This window comes from Tursiops truncatus, chromosome 5 (assembly GCF_011762595.2).
Source record: "Tursiops truncatus isolate mTurTru1 chromosome 5, mTurTru1.mat.Y, whole genome shotgun sequence".
NCBI classification, from domain to species: domain Eukaryota; kingdom Metazoa; phylum Chordata; class Mammalia; order Artiodactyla; family Delphinidae; genus Tursiops; species Tursiops truncatus.
The window spans coordinates 31,920,199-31,938,758 of record NC_047038.1 but is presented as its reverse complement, the minus strand read 5'-3'; the positions used below and the strand labels follow the sequence as shown (position 1 = coordinate 31,938,758).

General features: G+C 38.7%; 1 protein-coding gene across 5 annotated transcripts in view; it reads right to left on the bottom strand.

Annotated features, from left to right (window-relative positions):
- Positions 1-9,005: 9,005 nt before the first annotated feature.
- PAPSS1 (3'-phosphoadenosine 5'-phosphosulfate synthase 1) overlaps positions 9,006-18,560 on the bottom strand; it is a 108,811-nt gene continuing 99,256 nt past the window's right edge. For all 5 annotated transcript variants that reach the window (XM_019927776.3, XM_019927777.3, XM_019927774.3 and 2 more), the window contains one exon: positions 9,006-9,716. In XM_019927776.3, the coding sequence (XP_019783335.2) occupies positions 9,578-9,716 (139 nt within the window). In that variant the 3' untranslated portion in view covers positions 9,006-9,577. The remainder of the gene's footprint in view (positions 9,717-18,560) is intronic.

The window sequence follows — 18,560 nt, the reverse complement described above, 5'->3', positions numbered from 1 at the left end:
CACAGGGATATTGGCTCGGTGCTTTGTGACAGCCTGGAGGGGTGGGATGGGGAGGGTGGGAGGGAGGGAGACGCAACAGGGAAGACATATGGGAACATATGTTTATGTATGACTGATTCACTTTGTTATAAAGCAGAAACTAACACACCATTGTAAAGCAATTATACCTCAATAAAGATGTTAAAAAATAAAAAAAAAAAAAAAAAAGAATTCTGCAACCCTGAAGAGGGCCCTCACCCAACCATGCTGGCACCTTGATCTTGGACTTCCCACCTCCAGAACTGTGAGAAATAAATTTCGGTTGTTTATAAAAAAAAAAAAAAAAAATCTTTAATTGGAATGTATATGCAAATAAAAACATGTTATAACTTTTAAACAAACCGATTCAAAAGAACTATCTACCTGAGCTTTTATGCCACCAAATATCATACTTTAGGGTGCATAAGAATGACACAAAGCACATATTTAAATGTATATTCCTGGTTTCACCCAGCGATACCAACCCAGGTATCTTTAATAGATGGGTCAAGGCCACAATTTGAAAAACATTTCTTTAGACTTTTTCAAATACAGCAGAAATTGCTAAATACTGTGCACCATATTCTTGTTACCGAGTTCGCCAATGAAGCATTCTGAAGTCTGCCTACCAGACAGGAAGGAAGGAAATACCATGTGGCTAGCTGTGTCCTCTCTCTATAAGAAAAGCAAAGCCCCCACCCTAACAGAATTCCTCTTATGTCTTCTTGGCCCAAATTGGTCCCATGACCAATGATAGTTACGAGAGAGTCTGGAAAACACGTAGTGTCTACTTCAAAAGGGGAAGAAACAAACATGTTGAATACCTATTATATGGAAAGGTCTGGATCAAGTACTTTCACATTTTTTAAAAATCCCAGTTAACATAATACCCCAAAGTCCCTTGCTTTCACATCACCTCTGCTCTCTTTCAGAGTTATCACAGTAGACAGTGTCATCACCCCAGTCCCTTTTCTAAAAAGACGGCCTTTTAAAAGTTTCCATTTAATATATTTTAATCACTCAAAACTGAGTTTCCAAGTTTGTCTCTAAGCTGTATTACATTTTCTTTTCTTGATTGAGGTCCTTTGTTCTCTTTTGTTTATTTCTGGCAGTAAAAGAAAAATTTTTATGCAAGCTTTGAGGACAATACTTTTAATCCATTAGAGATATGAATAAAAGGAATCAAATCCCTTCCCAATGTTCCAAACCTAAGACTCTCGAAGCAGCTATTTTGTGGTATATGGTGATTGTCCTGAGAGATTGGGATATTAAAATTTTTCTTTTGTTCTCATTTTTTAAAAGGAAACTAAATGCAAAGAAAAATATTAATACAATGCACAGGATACAAATTAAAACATGGAAGTCAGGAAATGCAAAGGTGAATGTTCTCATAGGAACCTCAGCTTATATGCCCTGAACACACGCATGATGATCTGTCAGCACTACACACTTTGTGTTTCTGCTGATAAACCTGATGTTCCTGTCACCAATCATTGTGAATCTGTAATTGCCTGGACAGTCATTGTAAGTATAAAAGTGAAAGAACTATTGGAACCACTGCTTATTAAAATTTGCATTTATTTTTATTCTCTGCCTTGTATGTATTTTAAAAATATACCTATTTGGATTCACAAATTTTTAGTTCCCATCACCAGAAGAAATACTGCTGGGGGACTTCCCTGGTGGTCCAGTGGTGAAGACTCTGCACTTCCACTGCAGGGAGCGAGGGTTCTAGTTGGGGAACTAAGACCCCACATGCTGCGCGGTGCGGCAAAAAAGTTAAAAAAAAAAAAAGAAGAAGAAGAAGAAATGTTTTTGGATCAACATGATGCTAAAAACTCTGTTCTAGTAATCACAGAATTCCTATAAGAGGGAGGCAGGAGAATCACAGTCAAAGAGAGAGAGAGATCAGAAGATGCTACACCGCTGGCTTTGAAGAAGGAAGAGGAGGCCACTAGCTGAGGAATGCCGGTGGCCTCCAGAAGGTGGAAAAAGCAAGGAAACATATTCTCACCTAAAGTCTTCAGAAAAAATGCAGTCCTGCTGGATGCCTTGATTTTAGCCCATGAGACTAATTTTGGACTTCCAGCCTCCAAAACTATAAGATAATAAATGTGTGTTGTTTTAAGCAAAAAACATATATACACTATTGATACTAGGTATAAAATAAGTAACTAATGAGAACCTACTGTACAGCCCAGGGAACTCTACTCAATGCTCTGTGGTGACCTAAATGGGAAGGAAATCCAAAAAAAGAGGAGATATATGTATACATATAGCTGATTCACTTTGCTGTACAGTAGAAACTAACACAACATTGTAAAGCAACTATACTCCAATAAAAATTAATTTAAAAAAAAATAAGTAAAATAAAATAAACACTGTTTTATTCAGTAAACAGTTCAATCAACATAGCTCCAAATCGAGTCAGACTGCAAGTCTGACACTTAATTGAATTATTTGGACATGTTACTATCAGAAGCATCCAATCTCACTCCCATGATAGGAGGCAGTTGAGCATGTACCACTCTGATTTCTCTGACTTTGCAGGTTAAACCTGCTGAGGGTCTGGGTCTCTTCCCCGTTGCCATCTCACTCCCATCCAAGATGAAGAAGGGAATAGAAGGGTGAGCTATACAGACTAAATATTGAGTGTACTGCTCCATTCCCCAAGTCTGTCCCCTTCTTTTAGTAGGAACCCTGCTGTAGAAGTAATTGTCAGCTTAGAGCAGGGGTCGGCAAACTCTTCCTGTGAAGGGCCAGATGAAAAGCATTTTTAGCTTTTCAGGCCATAGGGTGCCTGTCTCAACTACTCACCTCTGCTGCTGGAGCACAGAGCAGCCTCAGACAATACTTAAACGTGTGTAGCTATGTTCCAACACAACTTTATTTACAAAAACGGACAGCAAGCCAGATCACTGTTTGCCAACTCCTGGTCTAGAGAACTCTGCTTCTCTGCTTTTTCTTATTTTATCAAGGATATATTCTATTTTATAGCTCTGTAACTCAACACTTTTTTTATATACAGTGTTGCCTAATTCTGTTTTATCTTGCCATTGCTGTTTTAATTGGTTCTACCATTTATCTTTCTAATCATAAAGCTTCTAGGGGCTACTCCAGTTTCCCTTCTTTTTTTTACCTTTACCACAACCCAAATTTCCCCAGCCATCATCAGCTGGTGAGTACAATTGATACATGGGCTGTAATGCCTGTATTAATTAGTTACTGCTGTATAACAAAGCACCCCAAAACTCAGTGGCTTAAAAACAACTACTATTATTTTTCCTGAGTCTTTGGGTCATATAATTATCTTGCCTTTTTAGTACTTGTTATTCCAAATGAATTGATAAAATTATTGTAATTCCCCCCCTAAAAAATTCATTGAGCTTTTAATTGACTCAAAATCATGAATTTTAGGAAAACTGACATTTTTATGCTATTAAGCCTTTTCACCTGGGACCAAGGTATACTGTTCCACTTTTTTAGACCTTGCTTTTATGTCTTTTCATAAAATTTTATAGTTTTACTCAAGTAGACCGTTTCTTTTCTTCTTAATTCTGTTCCTAAGTATTTGACAGGTTGTGTGACTGTCATTGTTGGGACATTGTTGGTTTACAAACTTAGGAATTTCCCCAGTGAAATCTGAAAGCAGCTCCTGAACACAGAGGGCAGGGAGCAAAGAAAGAAGCAGCCACTCCAGATGCCTAGGCAGCAGTTTTAATAAGCAAGGGAAACTTACAAGGCTTGTCTCCTAAGGCTGCAAAATGAGTACATCTCCACACCCACCCGTCAGAATCTTGAGTGTGTATAGCAGCCTTAACAGGGTTCAGCCCCGCGTACCATCCAGATGGTCTCAACAACACATTATCTCTCAAGGCTGCATCCTTGAAATGGCTCTGGCTGTGGGAATGGTGAGCGGAATGTACATTCCAAGGATGGAGAGGGATGAGGAATCTCTGATTGCCTGCGTCCAGTTCGCAGGTCAACTGGCAGTCATGTCCTTTTGATGACCCCTGCAACAGACATTTTCACTTGTAGTCAATGATTGTTAATACAGATTTTGATTTTGGCAATTTATGTGACTTTGGTTTTTGCACGTTTCTCTTATACTCAACCTCTATCAAAGTTAACTTTTAATGTTAATTTCTCTTCTAACAAAATTATATTGTTAATTTCTACTGCAATTCTTTGAAAAAAATTTTTCTTCTCCTTTCTTAGTATTTCTTACTATGCCAGTTACTGTTATAAGCATTAAACAAAATAATACATGTAAAGCACTTAGCACAGGGTCTGGCAAATAAAATAGTAAGCACTTAGCAAATGTTAGCTATTATGATGATTTTGATTATTCAAGATAAATTTAAATTTTATGCTATTCTTTACTCATTATCCTACTCTTAGCTATGAGATCTTTTGACTATATAAACAGGAAAAAAAAATCCCTGTGTGGAAAACTCTGGGAAACAGTATACTATTTTGTATTTCATATTCCTAATACCTTTAATTCCTGTTATGTCCATAGAAGATACAAATAATTTTCTAGTACATGAAACACCACTTACAGTTCAATTCTAAAAGTTAAATATATTTAAGATTTTATGCTTTGATCAGAGGTGTCAACAAGCTGAACTTTTAAATGAAAAGTGTAACACTTGTAAAATGCAGCTTTAATATAGGTAATGACCACATTAATTAAGGCAGGCCTTCTTCAGTAAACTTGATGTTGAGGATAAACTACCTTTCTAATCTTGATCTTCCTCTCGATGATGCTTTCCCAAAGGACTATCATTTTTTCACAGGATTAGTCTATGCTTGCTTTAGGCAAATGTATATATTTTTCTGCTTTTTCTCTTTGCAAAAATGTACTAGTTTTCTTAATCTAGAAAACACAGGAGAAGTTGGACACAGGGAAGAACTGAGGGGAAAGTATGGCTGAAACAGGGATACTGTGTCTGCCTTTAGATTTGTATCTAACATATACCTGTATTTAGTCACTTTGCTCAGTGGGCTAGAGAATGGTTTTATGAAGCAAAGATTACAAGGTATAGTCTCATAAATATTGATATCACTGTGTTTCCTGGCCAAAAGACTACATCTTTAAATAAAATAATAATAATAAAGGAGCAGTGCTTTACAAGCATTACCTCATATAATTCCTGACTATAACCTTTGGTCCACAGATAAGGAAATCAAGGCCTCATGAAGCTGAAGGTCACATAATCAACAAGGAATTGGTCAAGTTTGACTTCAGAGCCTGAATTCTTAACCACAAAACTATACTCTCTCTTTTACGCTTGTGCTTCTGTTTAAGTCTAAATGGCTCCTAAATAAACTTTTTTTATTCAAAACTCTCTGATTGCAAATGCCCACTAGAATTGCCCACAACATATCAAAAGTCATATTGCTATAACTGCCCTGTGTACGACATATAGATCACACAAAATAGCACTAGTCACACACTGAGGTTCAAAGTCATTCGGGGCAGGCTCTGGGCAGCCAGGTGGTGAACCAGTCATGGGTCAGACAGAACTCAGTCTCTCCTTCGCTTGGCTTTTTTTTCTTGAGGACCTGATTGTGCAGCAAGGCCCCAGTTTACTTCTAACAGATAATTACTTTCTCTTGGGCAAAAGAAGTGGTTATGCTCTCCGAGAGAACAGACACTTTTCAAAGAGGACAAGCCAGAGCTGTTGGAAGAAAAGCAGAGAGGGAGTCGGTGTTCTAATTCATTTCAGTGGAGAGGTTTTCCTGTTCTTTTCCTTTTTTAAATTGAAGTATAGTTGATTTACAATTTTCAGGTGTACAGCAAAGTAATTCAGTTTTACACACCTATATCTGTATATTTTTTTTTCAATTTTCCAGATTCTTTTCCATTAGAGATTATTGTAAGATATTGAATGTAGTTCCCTGTGCTATATAGTAGGTCCTTGCTGTTTACCTATTTTATATATAGGAGAGTGTATCTGTTAATCCCAGATTCCCAATTTATTCCCCCCCCTTCCTCTTTGGTAACCGTAATTTCTTTTCCTAACAAAGGCAGATCATTATAGATGCTCAGTGCTGATGCAGGTCTGGGAAATAAAGGTCCATGATGAGATTTTTCATGTTTCTAATTTCAGTTCTTCAAATCTAGGCCCTAAACTCTAGTGCCATTTTCCTGAGGATCTGTTGAAACAGGAAGTTAGGAAAAAGAGGTTCCAATCTCAACACACCCCTGGCTCAATTATAGTCCTCAAGTACTTACCTTTAGGGAGGCCAGCTTTTACCTTAGTCCAGAAAAGACTGACCGAGAGTTAGGAGGGCAGAATGTGTTTTGCACAACTTATATATAATTATATTCAGGACAAGACTGTGTGGAGGAGGAAATGGAATCCACAGAAATACGAAGAGGCTTACAGGCCCTCTAAGAAATAGAGCCCACACATAAAAGCAGCCCGGTCGGCACATACTTCCTTACTTTGTGAGCCAACTCACCCCTGGATACATATGTGCTAATAACAATCTACCATATGTGGGAAGCATGACTTCTGAATTTTTCCTGATAAGGTATTTAAATGCTAACTTCCAAGATATGGACATAATTGTTCCCCTCTTGGATGGAAATGAAACTTAAATACGTGGTCTTATCAGAGTGGAATACAGAATTGACAGATTTAAAACATTATATTTCTGCCAAAACATTTTATTTCTGCACTTTCTTTTCCTCCGTCTTTTTTAAAAAATAATTATTTTTCCATTCATTTTTCCAGCTGATGGATAGATAAAAATGGCATTCAGATTTCCAACACCACTTGGCAGTAGAGGTTTGGTGTAAGTGGTGAAGGTTTTAAAGATTGGTTTGGGGTCATTTTTATGAGCTGGGAAAGAAAAATAAAATTTCTACATATTTCCTATTTGTAGATTAAAGACACACATACCAACCTGTGGACTGGTAGAAATCACTGGGTACTTTTATTTTCTTCTCCGTCTCTCTAAAACACACAAGTGGGTGGCCAATCCCAAGAGCAGAGGGGCTTAGAATCATGTTCTTATCATGTCCCACTCCGGTGGGTTGAGGACAAGGGGCTCTATGGGACTAAGAAAGGACAATTACGTGACAGAACACAAAGCTCCTTTTTCGATCACATTTCACCCTGATGCTGTTGATTTCTGTTCTAAACATTCTCAGCTTGATTTTATGAGTATATTTTTGTAATTTTAGAAGGATAAGTTTTCTGAGTTCTAAGTATTAAAATATTTTCTCTATATTTAAACTTTTAAAATATGCTAACAGGGACTTCCCTGGTGGCACAGTGGTTAAGAATCTGCCTGCCAATGCAGGGAACACGGGTTCGAGCTCCGGTCCGGGAAGATCCCACATGCCGCGGAGCAACTAAGCCCGTGAGCCACAACTACTGAGCCTGCGCTCTAGAGCCTGCGAGCCACAACTACTGAGCCCACGTGCCATAACTACTGAAGCCCGCGTGCCTAGAGCCCGTGCTCCACAACAAGAGAAGCCACCGCAATGAGAAGCCCGCGCAATGAAGAGTAGCCCCCGCTCACGGCAACTAGAGAAAGCCCTCGCGCAGCAACGAAGACCCAACGCAGCCAAAAATAAATAAATTTTAAAATAAATAAAATATGCTAACAGTAAAAATCACCTTGAATTTAGCAGTATCATGATTTTAATGTGAAGTATACATTTTTTCACATCACCTGTTACAATCAGGTTCCTGGCAAACAACAGAAACTCTAGATAATTTAGGCAGCAAAGGAATATATGGAGAGGCTGTTGGGTCTCTTACAGAATTGATGGAAAATGCAAAAGAATGAGGCTTGGAAAATGGTCAGGAACGAAAGGAGGTGAGTGGCAGAGGACTCAGCCAAAGTCATGCCCTGGAATATTCAAGATAGGGTACTATTTTTGCACAGGAGACCCCCACTGCCATGAGCACCACCACCACTGCGCCCAGAATCTTGAGTGTCGCTGCCACCATGAAACCACGACTCATTCTGTCCTTACAACTTTGCATCATTCCTACACATTCAACACTTCAGGTTAGAGTTTCTGAATTAGCTGAGCTGAAGCGCTATGTCACACCTTAGCTGTCTGTGGTTGGAGAGCCGCTCTGCAATCTTTCAACCTCTATATATACATAAAAATTGAAGATTTATACAAGATTTATATAAAGGAGATCTCCCTAAAAGAGATCTAGATAATGTGTAACCAAAAAATTCATATCAACTATCACCTCTAATTCTTCCCATCAATATACGCATTCATATACTTTTTACATTGTCCACTAATGAATATTTTCATTCAGTATCCACTAGTGAGTAAATCCATCCACTAGAAACTTTTACTCATATTCTCCATTTTTTTTCTATTTATCAACTTTCTAATTGATTCCCTCAGTGATCTGCTTTTACTTTGTTTTCGTTTTTCCTTCTATTTCTTTTCCTAGTGGTGTTTTATTCCCATTTGCATTAATGACAATACACTCTCTGTGTATAATCTACCATGTCTTTGTAATGCTGAATTTTCAAGGCCAGATCACGCAAGATTATTTCATTATAGGAAATACGACTGCAAATCAAAAATGCTGGCATCTCAACCAAAATTAAATATCCAGCCCCTAAATAAGCATCTCCTCTTGAATATTCTACTTGAGGATATACTACAAAAGCAAACTTGATATGCTGCCCGCCCCCTGCCATGAACGAACCTCCCTCTATCATGTCTCTATTACTAGTACCACCATCTTAGGTATTTAAGAATATTAGAGAGATATTTGGGGAAACAGCTTGAGCTTTTGGATGGAATGAGAATGCATTATTATTTTCCCACTTAAAAATTCACTATGAAACAGTGCTTGGAACTAATTATTATCAATAGATTCCAGTAATGAAAGATGCCTGACGCCTGTATTTTCCCTTCCCCATGAGAAACTTCTTCACAAGAAGGATAAGGTATGTGCAAACAAAACAATATTTTTAAAAAGTCACATAAATAAGCCAAAAAGTTTAATTTTATTGAATAAAGTTCATTCAGGGCTTACATAGATATTAATATACTTTAGATTATAACAGTTGAGAGATCAATAGCTGATGGGAAGGAAGGAAGAAAGCAGTTTGTACTTTCAATGTAGAAAAAAAAATCTAAATGCTACAGACGTCTTGTAAAATTCCCCAAACAAGGTCTAGCCAAGTTTATTGTTTAGTGGATTTTTTTTCTTTTTTCAAGAGATGAAAAGTGAGATTCAATGTGTATACTATTGGTTACAACTGATATAACAGCTTGAAAAATAATGAGACAGAAGCATAAATATAATACAAAAAGACTGTATTGTAGGAATATTTAACTATAGTAAGTGGAAAAGATACATTAAAACCAGGAGTGTGTTACACTAGTTCAGAACAGAACTCATAAGGCAGACCAAAACTGATGCTAGTTAAGGAAAAGGGTCTGTTTTTAGGAAGCATGTCCATACAGATACCACCACAAAGAAATGCCAACAGTAACTACATGGTCCCCTCTTGTTACTCAGTGAGGTGTCAAAGGTGAAATGACTGGGTTAACAGCTTAAGCTTTCTCCAAGGATTTGTAGTATTCCATCAGCACGGTCCAGGCCTTGGGAGCCATGAAACCTTCAGGAGGTTTCTGGCCTTCTCGGGCAAGTTTGCGCATTCGTGTTCCTGAAATAAATTCAAAGTCTTCATGGCTGAAAGGGAGAGAAAAAAGAAAAATATTTCACATTTTAAAAAACTTAGTTATAGTGAAATTTTAAAAAAACATTCGTTCCTTCTGTTCATGGAAGACAAGCTTAATGAAAAAAATATCTGGATGAAATGTACTACTTATGAATATCAACCTGATTTTAAGTTTGTCATTGAGCAAAAAACACCACACTATCAAAACTTACCAAAAAAACCAACAAAAAAACAATAATGATCCCTCAGGTTGCCCTTTTATAGACATACCCATTTCCCTCCCTCCTCCCCAACCCCTGGCAACTAATAATTTAGACATTTTTTAGAAAAACATCTAATTTAGATGCACATATTGAAAACTTTTTAGGAAGTCTGAATCTGGAAAGCTAAATGCATTTTGGAACATTAAGAGAAAAACTGGAACTTAAAAAATAACAACAGCACGTAAGTAGCAGTAATTAATATTATTCCATTGATAAGCTATTACACAAAGGTAGTGTTAGTTCTTTTCACCTTCACACCTACAAAAACACACAAAAGCCCTTAGACCATTAAGCACAGAGCACCTATGGCTATGACACATACTGTCTACTGGTAATTTCAACCTCTTCCCTCAAACAAGGGAACCGACTAGATAGCAGACCCAAGAACAGAGCAAGAGTTCTGGGTCACTCAAGTCACCAGATCACATCCCCTGTTTACTCCTAGTCAGCGACTGTATGTTCCATCCCCACTTTGCTATTTGTGGAGTTAATCTGAGAATTGAGTGAAACCATAAACTGCAAATGCCCCTTGTTTCTAGAGGTAAGCCAGGTATGTTTTAACTAATAATCACACTTCTAGGAATCTACGTAAAGGAAATAATCAGAGATGCCAACAAACATTATGCATAAAGGTAGCTGTCTGAAAACTGTTTTATGATAGTTAAAATGTTGTAAATAATCTAACAGTTGAAGGTCTAAGTAAACTGTGGTACAGTCCTGAGCAGAATTACATAGTCATTAAAGTATAGTTAAAGATTGGATAAAATGTTCACGATGTAATAATGGGAAGTGAAATAATCAGGACGCAAAACTTTATATACAATACCAATGCAATTTTGTTAAAATAAGGGGGTGCGGGGAGGAGAAGATCATAAAGAAATACACCCAAACGTTAATAGTGGTTATTTCTATGAAGTGGTATCACAGGTGCTTTTAGTTTTGTCATGATGTTTTCTGCAGTTTTCTACAATGATGATTTATATTATCAATATCAAAATAAAATTTTAAATAATATATTATTATCAATAAGAGCTTATTTTTAAAATCTCTATCCAAAAGTGATTTACAAATTTTAAATAATGTGACCTTTAACTGATCTGAAACCTCAATCATTTAGAACACTGCCCTGATGAGAGCAGATAAACAGGATGCTGACATAGCATTACACTCCCTATTCTGGCCCAACAGGAGTTACAATGGCTATTGATTCACCCCTAAATGACAGACATCAGCAGTAAACAGTATATCTGAACAGTGCTGGGACATACAGCATATTCAGTAAATAATGACCAGTGATCAAGTACTTTATTAGCTTTCTAACTAGGAACTCAGTAAATATTTGGTGAAATATGAAAGAATGAAAAGGTATATGTACAGAAAATTTTTATTCAATATAGAACCATTTAGAGTCTTATACAAGTCACTAAAAACGGGTAAGAAGGGGTTTCTGATTGCTGTGGTTCATCTGAGCTCCTTATATATTCCCTTTCCTCTAAATCTGGACTATTCACACTAGAGGTTTCTACATGCCCTTCATGACCTCTTCAATAGTCATCTTCCGATCTAGCTTCTCTCTTGACCTTGCTCACCTCCACTTTATTTGGGGGAACCTGGTTCACTTAGTCTATCTATGAGCTCTTGGGTTGTCCACTTGGTAGGACTGAGCTCCAGACCAAGGAAGAATTATCGTGATTTCCTCATGATCCAGTGTGCCCCAGTTTCTGGCCTCTCCTGCTTTTCTAATTTGCACTGTCTGTGTGCTCAATGACCCGACTGCTCACTGGTCTTCTGAACATTGGACTTGGTTATATTATCACCAGCCTCTACGTATCTTGCATCTGGCCTGTCCTTAGGCCTGCCCACTACTGTTAGTCCCTAAGATCAACTTGACTCTTGGTCCTGGATCTAGGTTTCCCTCTCATATTTGCTGCTGTCCCTAACTCTGGCCTTTCCAACTCCCCAGTGAGGTACCCAGACTTTAATGAATGTCCTACCCCACTCTGAAACACCTAAGAGTCTGAGAGTTTTATTCTGGAATGCTACACATACAGGATAAGAATATTAAAAAGTGGGCTTCCGTGGTGGCACAGTGGTTGGGAGTCCGCCTGCCGATGCAGGGGACACGGGTTCGTGCCCCAGTCAGGGAAGATCCCACATGCCGCTGAGCGGCTGGGCCCGTGAGCCATGGCCGCTGAGCCTGCGCATCTGGAGCCTGTGCTCCGCAACGGGAGAGGCCACAACAGTGGGAGGCCCGTGTACAGCAAAAAAAAAAAAAAGTGTAACTCATTTAATCAGCCACAGGAAAATCAACGTTAATGCTTTATAATCCCATCTCTTGCTATTAAGCAGAAGTCAGTACTTCTTTAACTCAGGCATGTGACACCTTCCCCTAGTCACCTGTCCGCTCTTCTATTCCCTGCACTACCAGAAAGACAGGAAGATATACATTCAACTCGATATTTCAATAGCTCTCATCTTCTTAGGTAAAACATCTTTTAAATGTCTGCTCACATTTTCAAAGATGACCGAAGAAAAGGAAAGTTTAACAGATATTGCTCCAAAGCAAGATGGATTCAAGTAGTTTAAATCTAGGGAGTATCTCCCACTTCTATCATGTGTTCAATGTGCAAGGAAAGTCAAATCTACTATAATAAACTGGCCCATGCAGATGTGTTGGTTACAATAGTTCAAATATGAAGTAAGCTATCATCTTTCTCTTACATAAATGACTACAAACTTAAGGGGAGAAAAAGAATTGACTGCATGTGAGATGGGCCTAGGAAGAAAGCAAGACTATAAGAGGAGATTTACAAAAAATTCAGGAAAGGTTGATAAATTTTTAAATTTATCAACACTAAAATGAAAACCCAGTTTGAGAAAATGGATAACTCTCCAAGAAAGAAGACTTGCCAAAAGGGAAAGCATTTGTCGAAAGAGTAAGAAGAAAACCAAGATGATTATATGCAGGTCATGGAAAAAGAAAAAATTTTAATGTGAAGGCCACAGAGGGGCTAAGGAAGATGACCATGGGGGGGCGGAAAAATCCACTGGATAAACGCATCAGAATTTAAATTTTCTTTAATCAAGGAGTTTCAGTGGATGATGAAGGAAAGAGATGGAGTGGTAAAGTGGCGGAGACACACAGTGGAGAAAAGATTTTCTTTTTTTTTTTACAAGAAAAGGGAGGTCTTAGCATGTGTATAGGCAGAAGAAAATAGTGGCATAGAATGAGACAAGGGAGGAGGATGAAAAGCCAGGAGAGGGTAACAGGAAAGAAATGAAAGACGGAGAAGTCTGGGATGAAGAACACACAGAAAGGAGCTCTGACAAGGAGGGTGAAAAATGAAGAAAAGAAGAAATAGTGATGACGTGGAGTTAGAAAAAGATGAGGCGGTTAATGCAAGATGGTCTCAACCTTCTCAATAAAAATGTAAGGTTGTCTCCTGTGGGTAAACAGAACCTGTGTGGGAATGAACTGATAATAGGATCCATCAACACAGTTTGGTGACTATCTCTAGGCTAGAGAGGTTACCCCTCAGGGCAGGGCTCGGCAAAGCAGCATCTGGAGAGGAAGTCAAGGGTGTGGAGGGGTCCAGATCTCTCCAATTGCATCTAAAAAACCCTCATTCCAACCTGATGTAAAACTGGTTAGTTCAGCTGAGAATCATTTGACAAATATTGCTTGAATGTTTTAGTTCCTTAGGAGGGTCACTTATCAATTCCCTAAATAAGTGTCATTAAGGAAAATTATGACCGTAGATCTTTCTGGCCACGTCAATTTAAAATTTTGAATTCAGAAAGGAAACCCTGTGTCCCATGCATAAAGTACCTGTTCCTGATGGGGCAATGAAAAAGAAATGAGGGAGCAGCTTGTAGAATGACTCTGTCCTGACTTTGTGATTAAAAGGAAAAAGCCAGACCAATTAAAGTCCTTTCTTTCCTCACAATGCCAAACAGTCTGAAATCCAGAAGTCGGCTTGCATTCCTTCTGAAATTGAATTTTAAAACCAAAGTCCCTGGATACCTCTTTTCCTGATGCTATTTCACACTCTATCTGCCCCGCATGCCACAAGCATTTCTTCATCGCATGAAACGGGAGTTTCTGCTGCCACATGCTGGCGGTTCCACTCCACCCTGGCTACGGAAAACATTTATTTCCCTCTGCCTCAGACTTGTATTTCTATCCCTCACATGAGGATTTTATTTTTTTATCAGAAGTCAGGTGCAAGGACTTGACACTAGAGTCACTATCTGTAATCCAATCACAGTTTTCACAATTACATCTTTAAATGGATAGCATTTTACAGAAAAAAATAAATCAAGTTAAAAACTGAGGCTTTTGGGGAATGCTCTAAAACGAGCTCTGAACTTCTTTACCTGTGAGTAATCGGGGATCTGGCAGAAGCAGAAAAGGCTACTAAAGCTTAGGCTTTCACTACAAAGCAATCCTAGCTAGTCCATCAATTACACTCGTTAACCCATCTCCATGGCACCTGAAAAAGGAAATGCAAGTCTGCTTTTTTTTTCTTCCCTTTTCAAAACCACTTGGTCACAGATTCTTACAATCCACAGCTGACAGAACACCGCCTCTCAAAACACACACACACACCAAAAAACAAAACAAAACAAAAACAACTGAAGGGGAAGGGGTTAGAACGCAAGGACAGAAAAAGCACACCCCTGTGGGTCCAGCATCTTGTCCCATGTGGGACACACAACTACATATGGCCAGCATCTTGACCAACTGCAAAGTACAACAGCTCTTGGCCACTTGTTGAAGATTTTAATTCTTTACAAATATCTGCTGTCTCTCGGTTCACATATGTGGCCATCAGAGCCACCAGCACAAGCTGTCAGACAAGAAGCTGGGGTCAGCCCAGGGGCCTTCAATTTTATCTCTCAAAAGTTCATATTCAATTAGACCAGCTTTTTAAAAAATACTAATTAGATGATAAGCAATCAGAGACGCAAAGGGGAGCTTCTCTGATAGAACTAAAAATAATGGTAGTAACTTATAAGTGAATCTAATTAACTATTTGGGGGCTAACTACCTTTCATTTAACTCGAAAGAAACTCATATATAATACAGTATACATAAAAACACTAAGAATTCTCTTCAAATACAAATCATCTGTTCAAAACCAGATAATTAGTTATTTATGGCTTTCTTTCCAGGAGCCAAAAAGCATGGCATCATGCATGACAAATTTAACAATTTTTGTTTCCAAACCAAAGACCAACTGAAATACATGAAAAATTTAATTGTCTCGAACTAATTTATCAAAATCCTTAATTCATCATGTTTTCCTCCCCTCAAAAATCTTATAAATAAAAGCTAGAGAACAGCTCCTATCAGACATTCACAAGAAGTTTCCAGGGAAGCCTACTCATCTTTCTTCCAACCCCCCTGTTGCAAGCTACCTAAACCTAAACCATCATTTCATTCATTCTTGCCTGCACTAATGCACACCTTCACGCTGGCTTCCCTCCTATCTTTCTCTTTTCTATACTGCTAGGTCATTTCTATACTTTTATGTGCCGTGTAGTAGTTTCAAACTTGTTTTTGTTTTAATAAACACGGCAAGTATAGTTACTTTGTAATCCATGTCTGGTAATTCTAGTATGTGAAGTCTCTGCAGGTCTGCTTGTGCCAACTGTAGTTTCCCTTTTTTTTTTTTTCCTTGCTTTGGTGCTATGTTTCCTTGTATACTTTATCATTTTTTACTTAAGCTGTTCATTACGCTTGTATAATTATTTGTGGGAATAAATTGAGGTCTAGGACACAGGAGTAATGCTCTAGCGACAGTCTACATTTGCTTCTGCTGAATATTTAGAAGCATGCCCAGTTAAGAACCACCAAAAACTAATTTCATGGCTTGAGGGCTTTTGGGTTGTTTATCTGTTTTGTTTTGATACAACCCGGGTAGTACGAGTTTGGCCCATGTGAACAGTTCTGAGCTTTGAAGTCTAAAGCTCAGGGCTGTGCTCAGTCTCCTGGGGTAGGGGAATGGGTGGGGTTCCCTTCAGATTCTCTCTTAACTACCTAAGGTGGGAGGGAGCATCAGCTTAATGGGAGTGTCTCCTGTTGGGACTCCCCACCTCGGTCAAGACCATGGAAATCGACACTCAAGTTTGCTAGGTCAACCAGGACAGAAGCAACTTCAACACTCAACTTACCTGAAGTTCTAACCTTCATTTAGTGGCTTAGCCTCACTGTTCTTACCATCTTAGCAGCACCACAATACTTTCATGAAAACGTTTTCCTTTATCCAGAATTTTTAGTTCATTTCTCAGGAGAATCAACCTGTATAATCCAACTTACCTAATTACCAAAAACCTGAACTTCCCAATATTTAATGTACATGGTAACAACACACTATCTTTTCAAAATCTATTCCAGTGTGTACCTTTCAAAGAACTGCCTTATCTAGTCCCCGTCTCATCCTCCTCCTTTCACTCTCTTTTCCGGCCCACCCTGGCCTTCTTCCCAAACCCTCTGAGTCTATCTCACCTCAGCACCTTTGCATGCACTTATCCCTCTGTCCAGAATGCTATTACCTCCTTCTTTACCAAGGGAATGCCTAACTCATCTTTTGGAGCTCAGCGCAAATGTCTCTTGCTCCAGGAACCCATCCCTGATAACCCAGACTTGGTCACACAAGTGCTAGCAGAGCTTCCCACAAGTCTTCCGCAAAGCACATGCCATCCTTAAGTGGTTTACTGTCTGTCTTCTCTAGAATGTAAGTCCTATGAAGGCAACAACAATATCTGCTTGTTTCCAACCACAGTGCCCACATTTAGCAATGACATGTACGTAGTAAAGACTCAACAAATAGTTAATAAATGAATAAAGCATAGCAAAGTTGGAAAGTTTTATACTAATTTCAATGTAACATGTTGACTTTAAAACAAGACACAGCATATATAAAATATATAATTTGACTTTCAAAAATATACATAGTATTATGTCCCTAATTATGATTAAAATGTATAGTAAGAAAAGACAATGCAATAGATTTTAAATTAGACCTTATCAGTTAATGGTTATGCAATAACCCCCTGCAATAAAATATGTGCAAAATCTACAAACACAGGACAAGATTCATTGGCAAGTTCATGCAGTTACAGTCAGACTTCTACAAGTTTTTAAAAGGAACATCAAAATTAATAAAAACAAAGCACGTTATAAATGAATGGAAAAGACAGTTCCCCAGTACTCTAACAGAAATATTTATGTATGGCAAAGACTACATAGCAAGAAAGAAAAAGAAAAGAATTCACACAAGAAATATTTCAGGGGTCAATATGACAAGACCTGGATGTGAAGAGTGAGGTGGAAGGATAAAGGACTTCAAGATTCTACACAACGGGGAGAACAAGTAACTAAGGAAATTTAGGACTTGGAGATATATGACGGGAAAGGTAAAGTTGCTTCTGGGCATTTTAAATAATAACAAGAAATCTAAGCAGAAAACACCCATTAGCGTGGTAGATAGAATTCTAAGATGGCCTTCATGACCTTCACCCCATGGTGTTACTACCATGATATGTCCTTATATGGCAAAACGAATTTTGCAGATGCCATTAAAGTTGCTAATCAATTGATCTAAAATACTGAAATTATCTGAGTGGGCCTAACCTAATCACTAAAGCTCTCTAAAAGCAAATATTCTCAGATGACAGCAGTAGTCAGAGATTTGAAGCCTGAGAGGGATTTGACCTGAGGGAGGTTCTACTGCTGAGATGAGGGGGTCCACAAGGAAGACTCTCAACCTGGCTTCTAGCTGCAGAGAGCAATTCCCCCGCACTGTGATAGCCAGTAAGAAGATGGGGAGCTCAGTCCTAAACCCGTAAGGAACTGAATTCTGCCAACAAGGGTCATCTTGGAAGTTGATTCTTTTCAGAGCCTTCAGATAAGAGCCCAGCCTGGCCAGAGTCCAGCTTGGCCCACCCAGACTTCTGACCTAAGGAACTGTGAGGTAAGAAATGAGTCATGTTTTAAGCCACTAAATTTGTGTCACTTTGTTACACAGCAATAGAAAACTAACATAATTAGCAACTTGGAAACACTGAGGAATAGCTTTAAGAGTCACCACACAGAAACCACTAGAACAGATGAGCTTTCCTGTAGAAAGTAAATAAAAGAAGTTAAGAATACATGAGAAAAGCCTTGAAGGACGCCTCTAAGTAGAATGCTTTTAAAAAATGACACTAATGGGGCTTCCCTGGTGGCGCAGTGGTTGAGAGTCCGCCTGCCGATGCAGGGGACACGGGTTCGTGCCCCGGTCTGGGAAGATCCCACATGCCACGGAGCGGCTGGGCCCGTAAGCCATGGCCGCTGAGCCTGCGTGTCCGGAGCCTGTGCTCCGCAACGGGAGAGGCCACAACAGTGAGAGGCCCACACGCCACAAAAAAAAAAAAAAAAAGACACTAATAGTACATGATTTAAGGTATACTCTAGCATTAAAAAGTATGAAAGAAGTACTCTACTGATAACATGGAAATAACCAGACAGCAAACATTTATGTCCACCTGTCCCTTCACTGACCCATTTCCACCAGGCACTCTCACTCATGTGCACTCTCTTTTTGG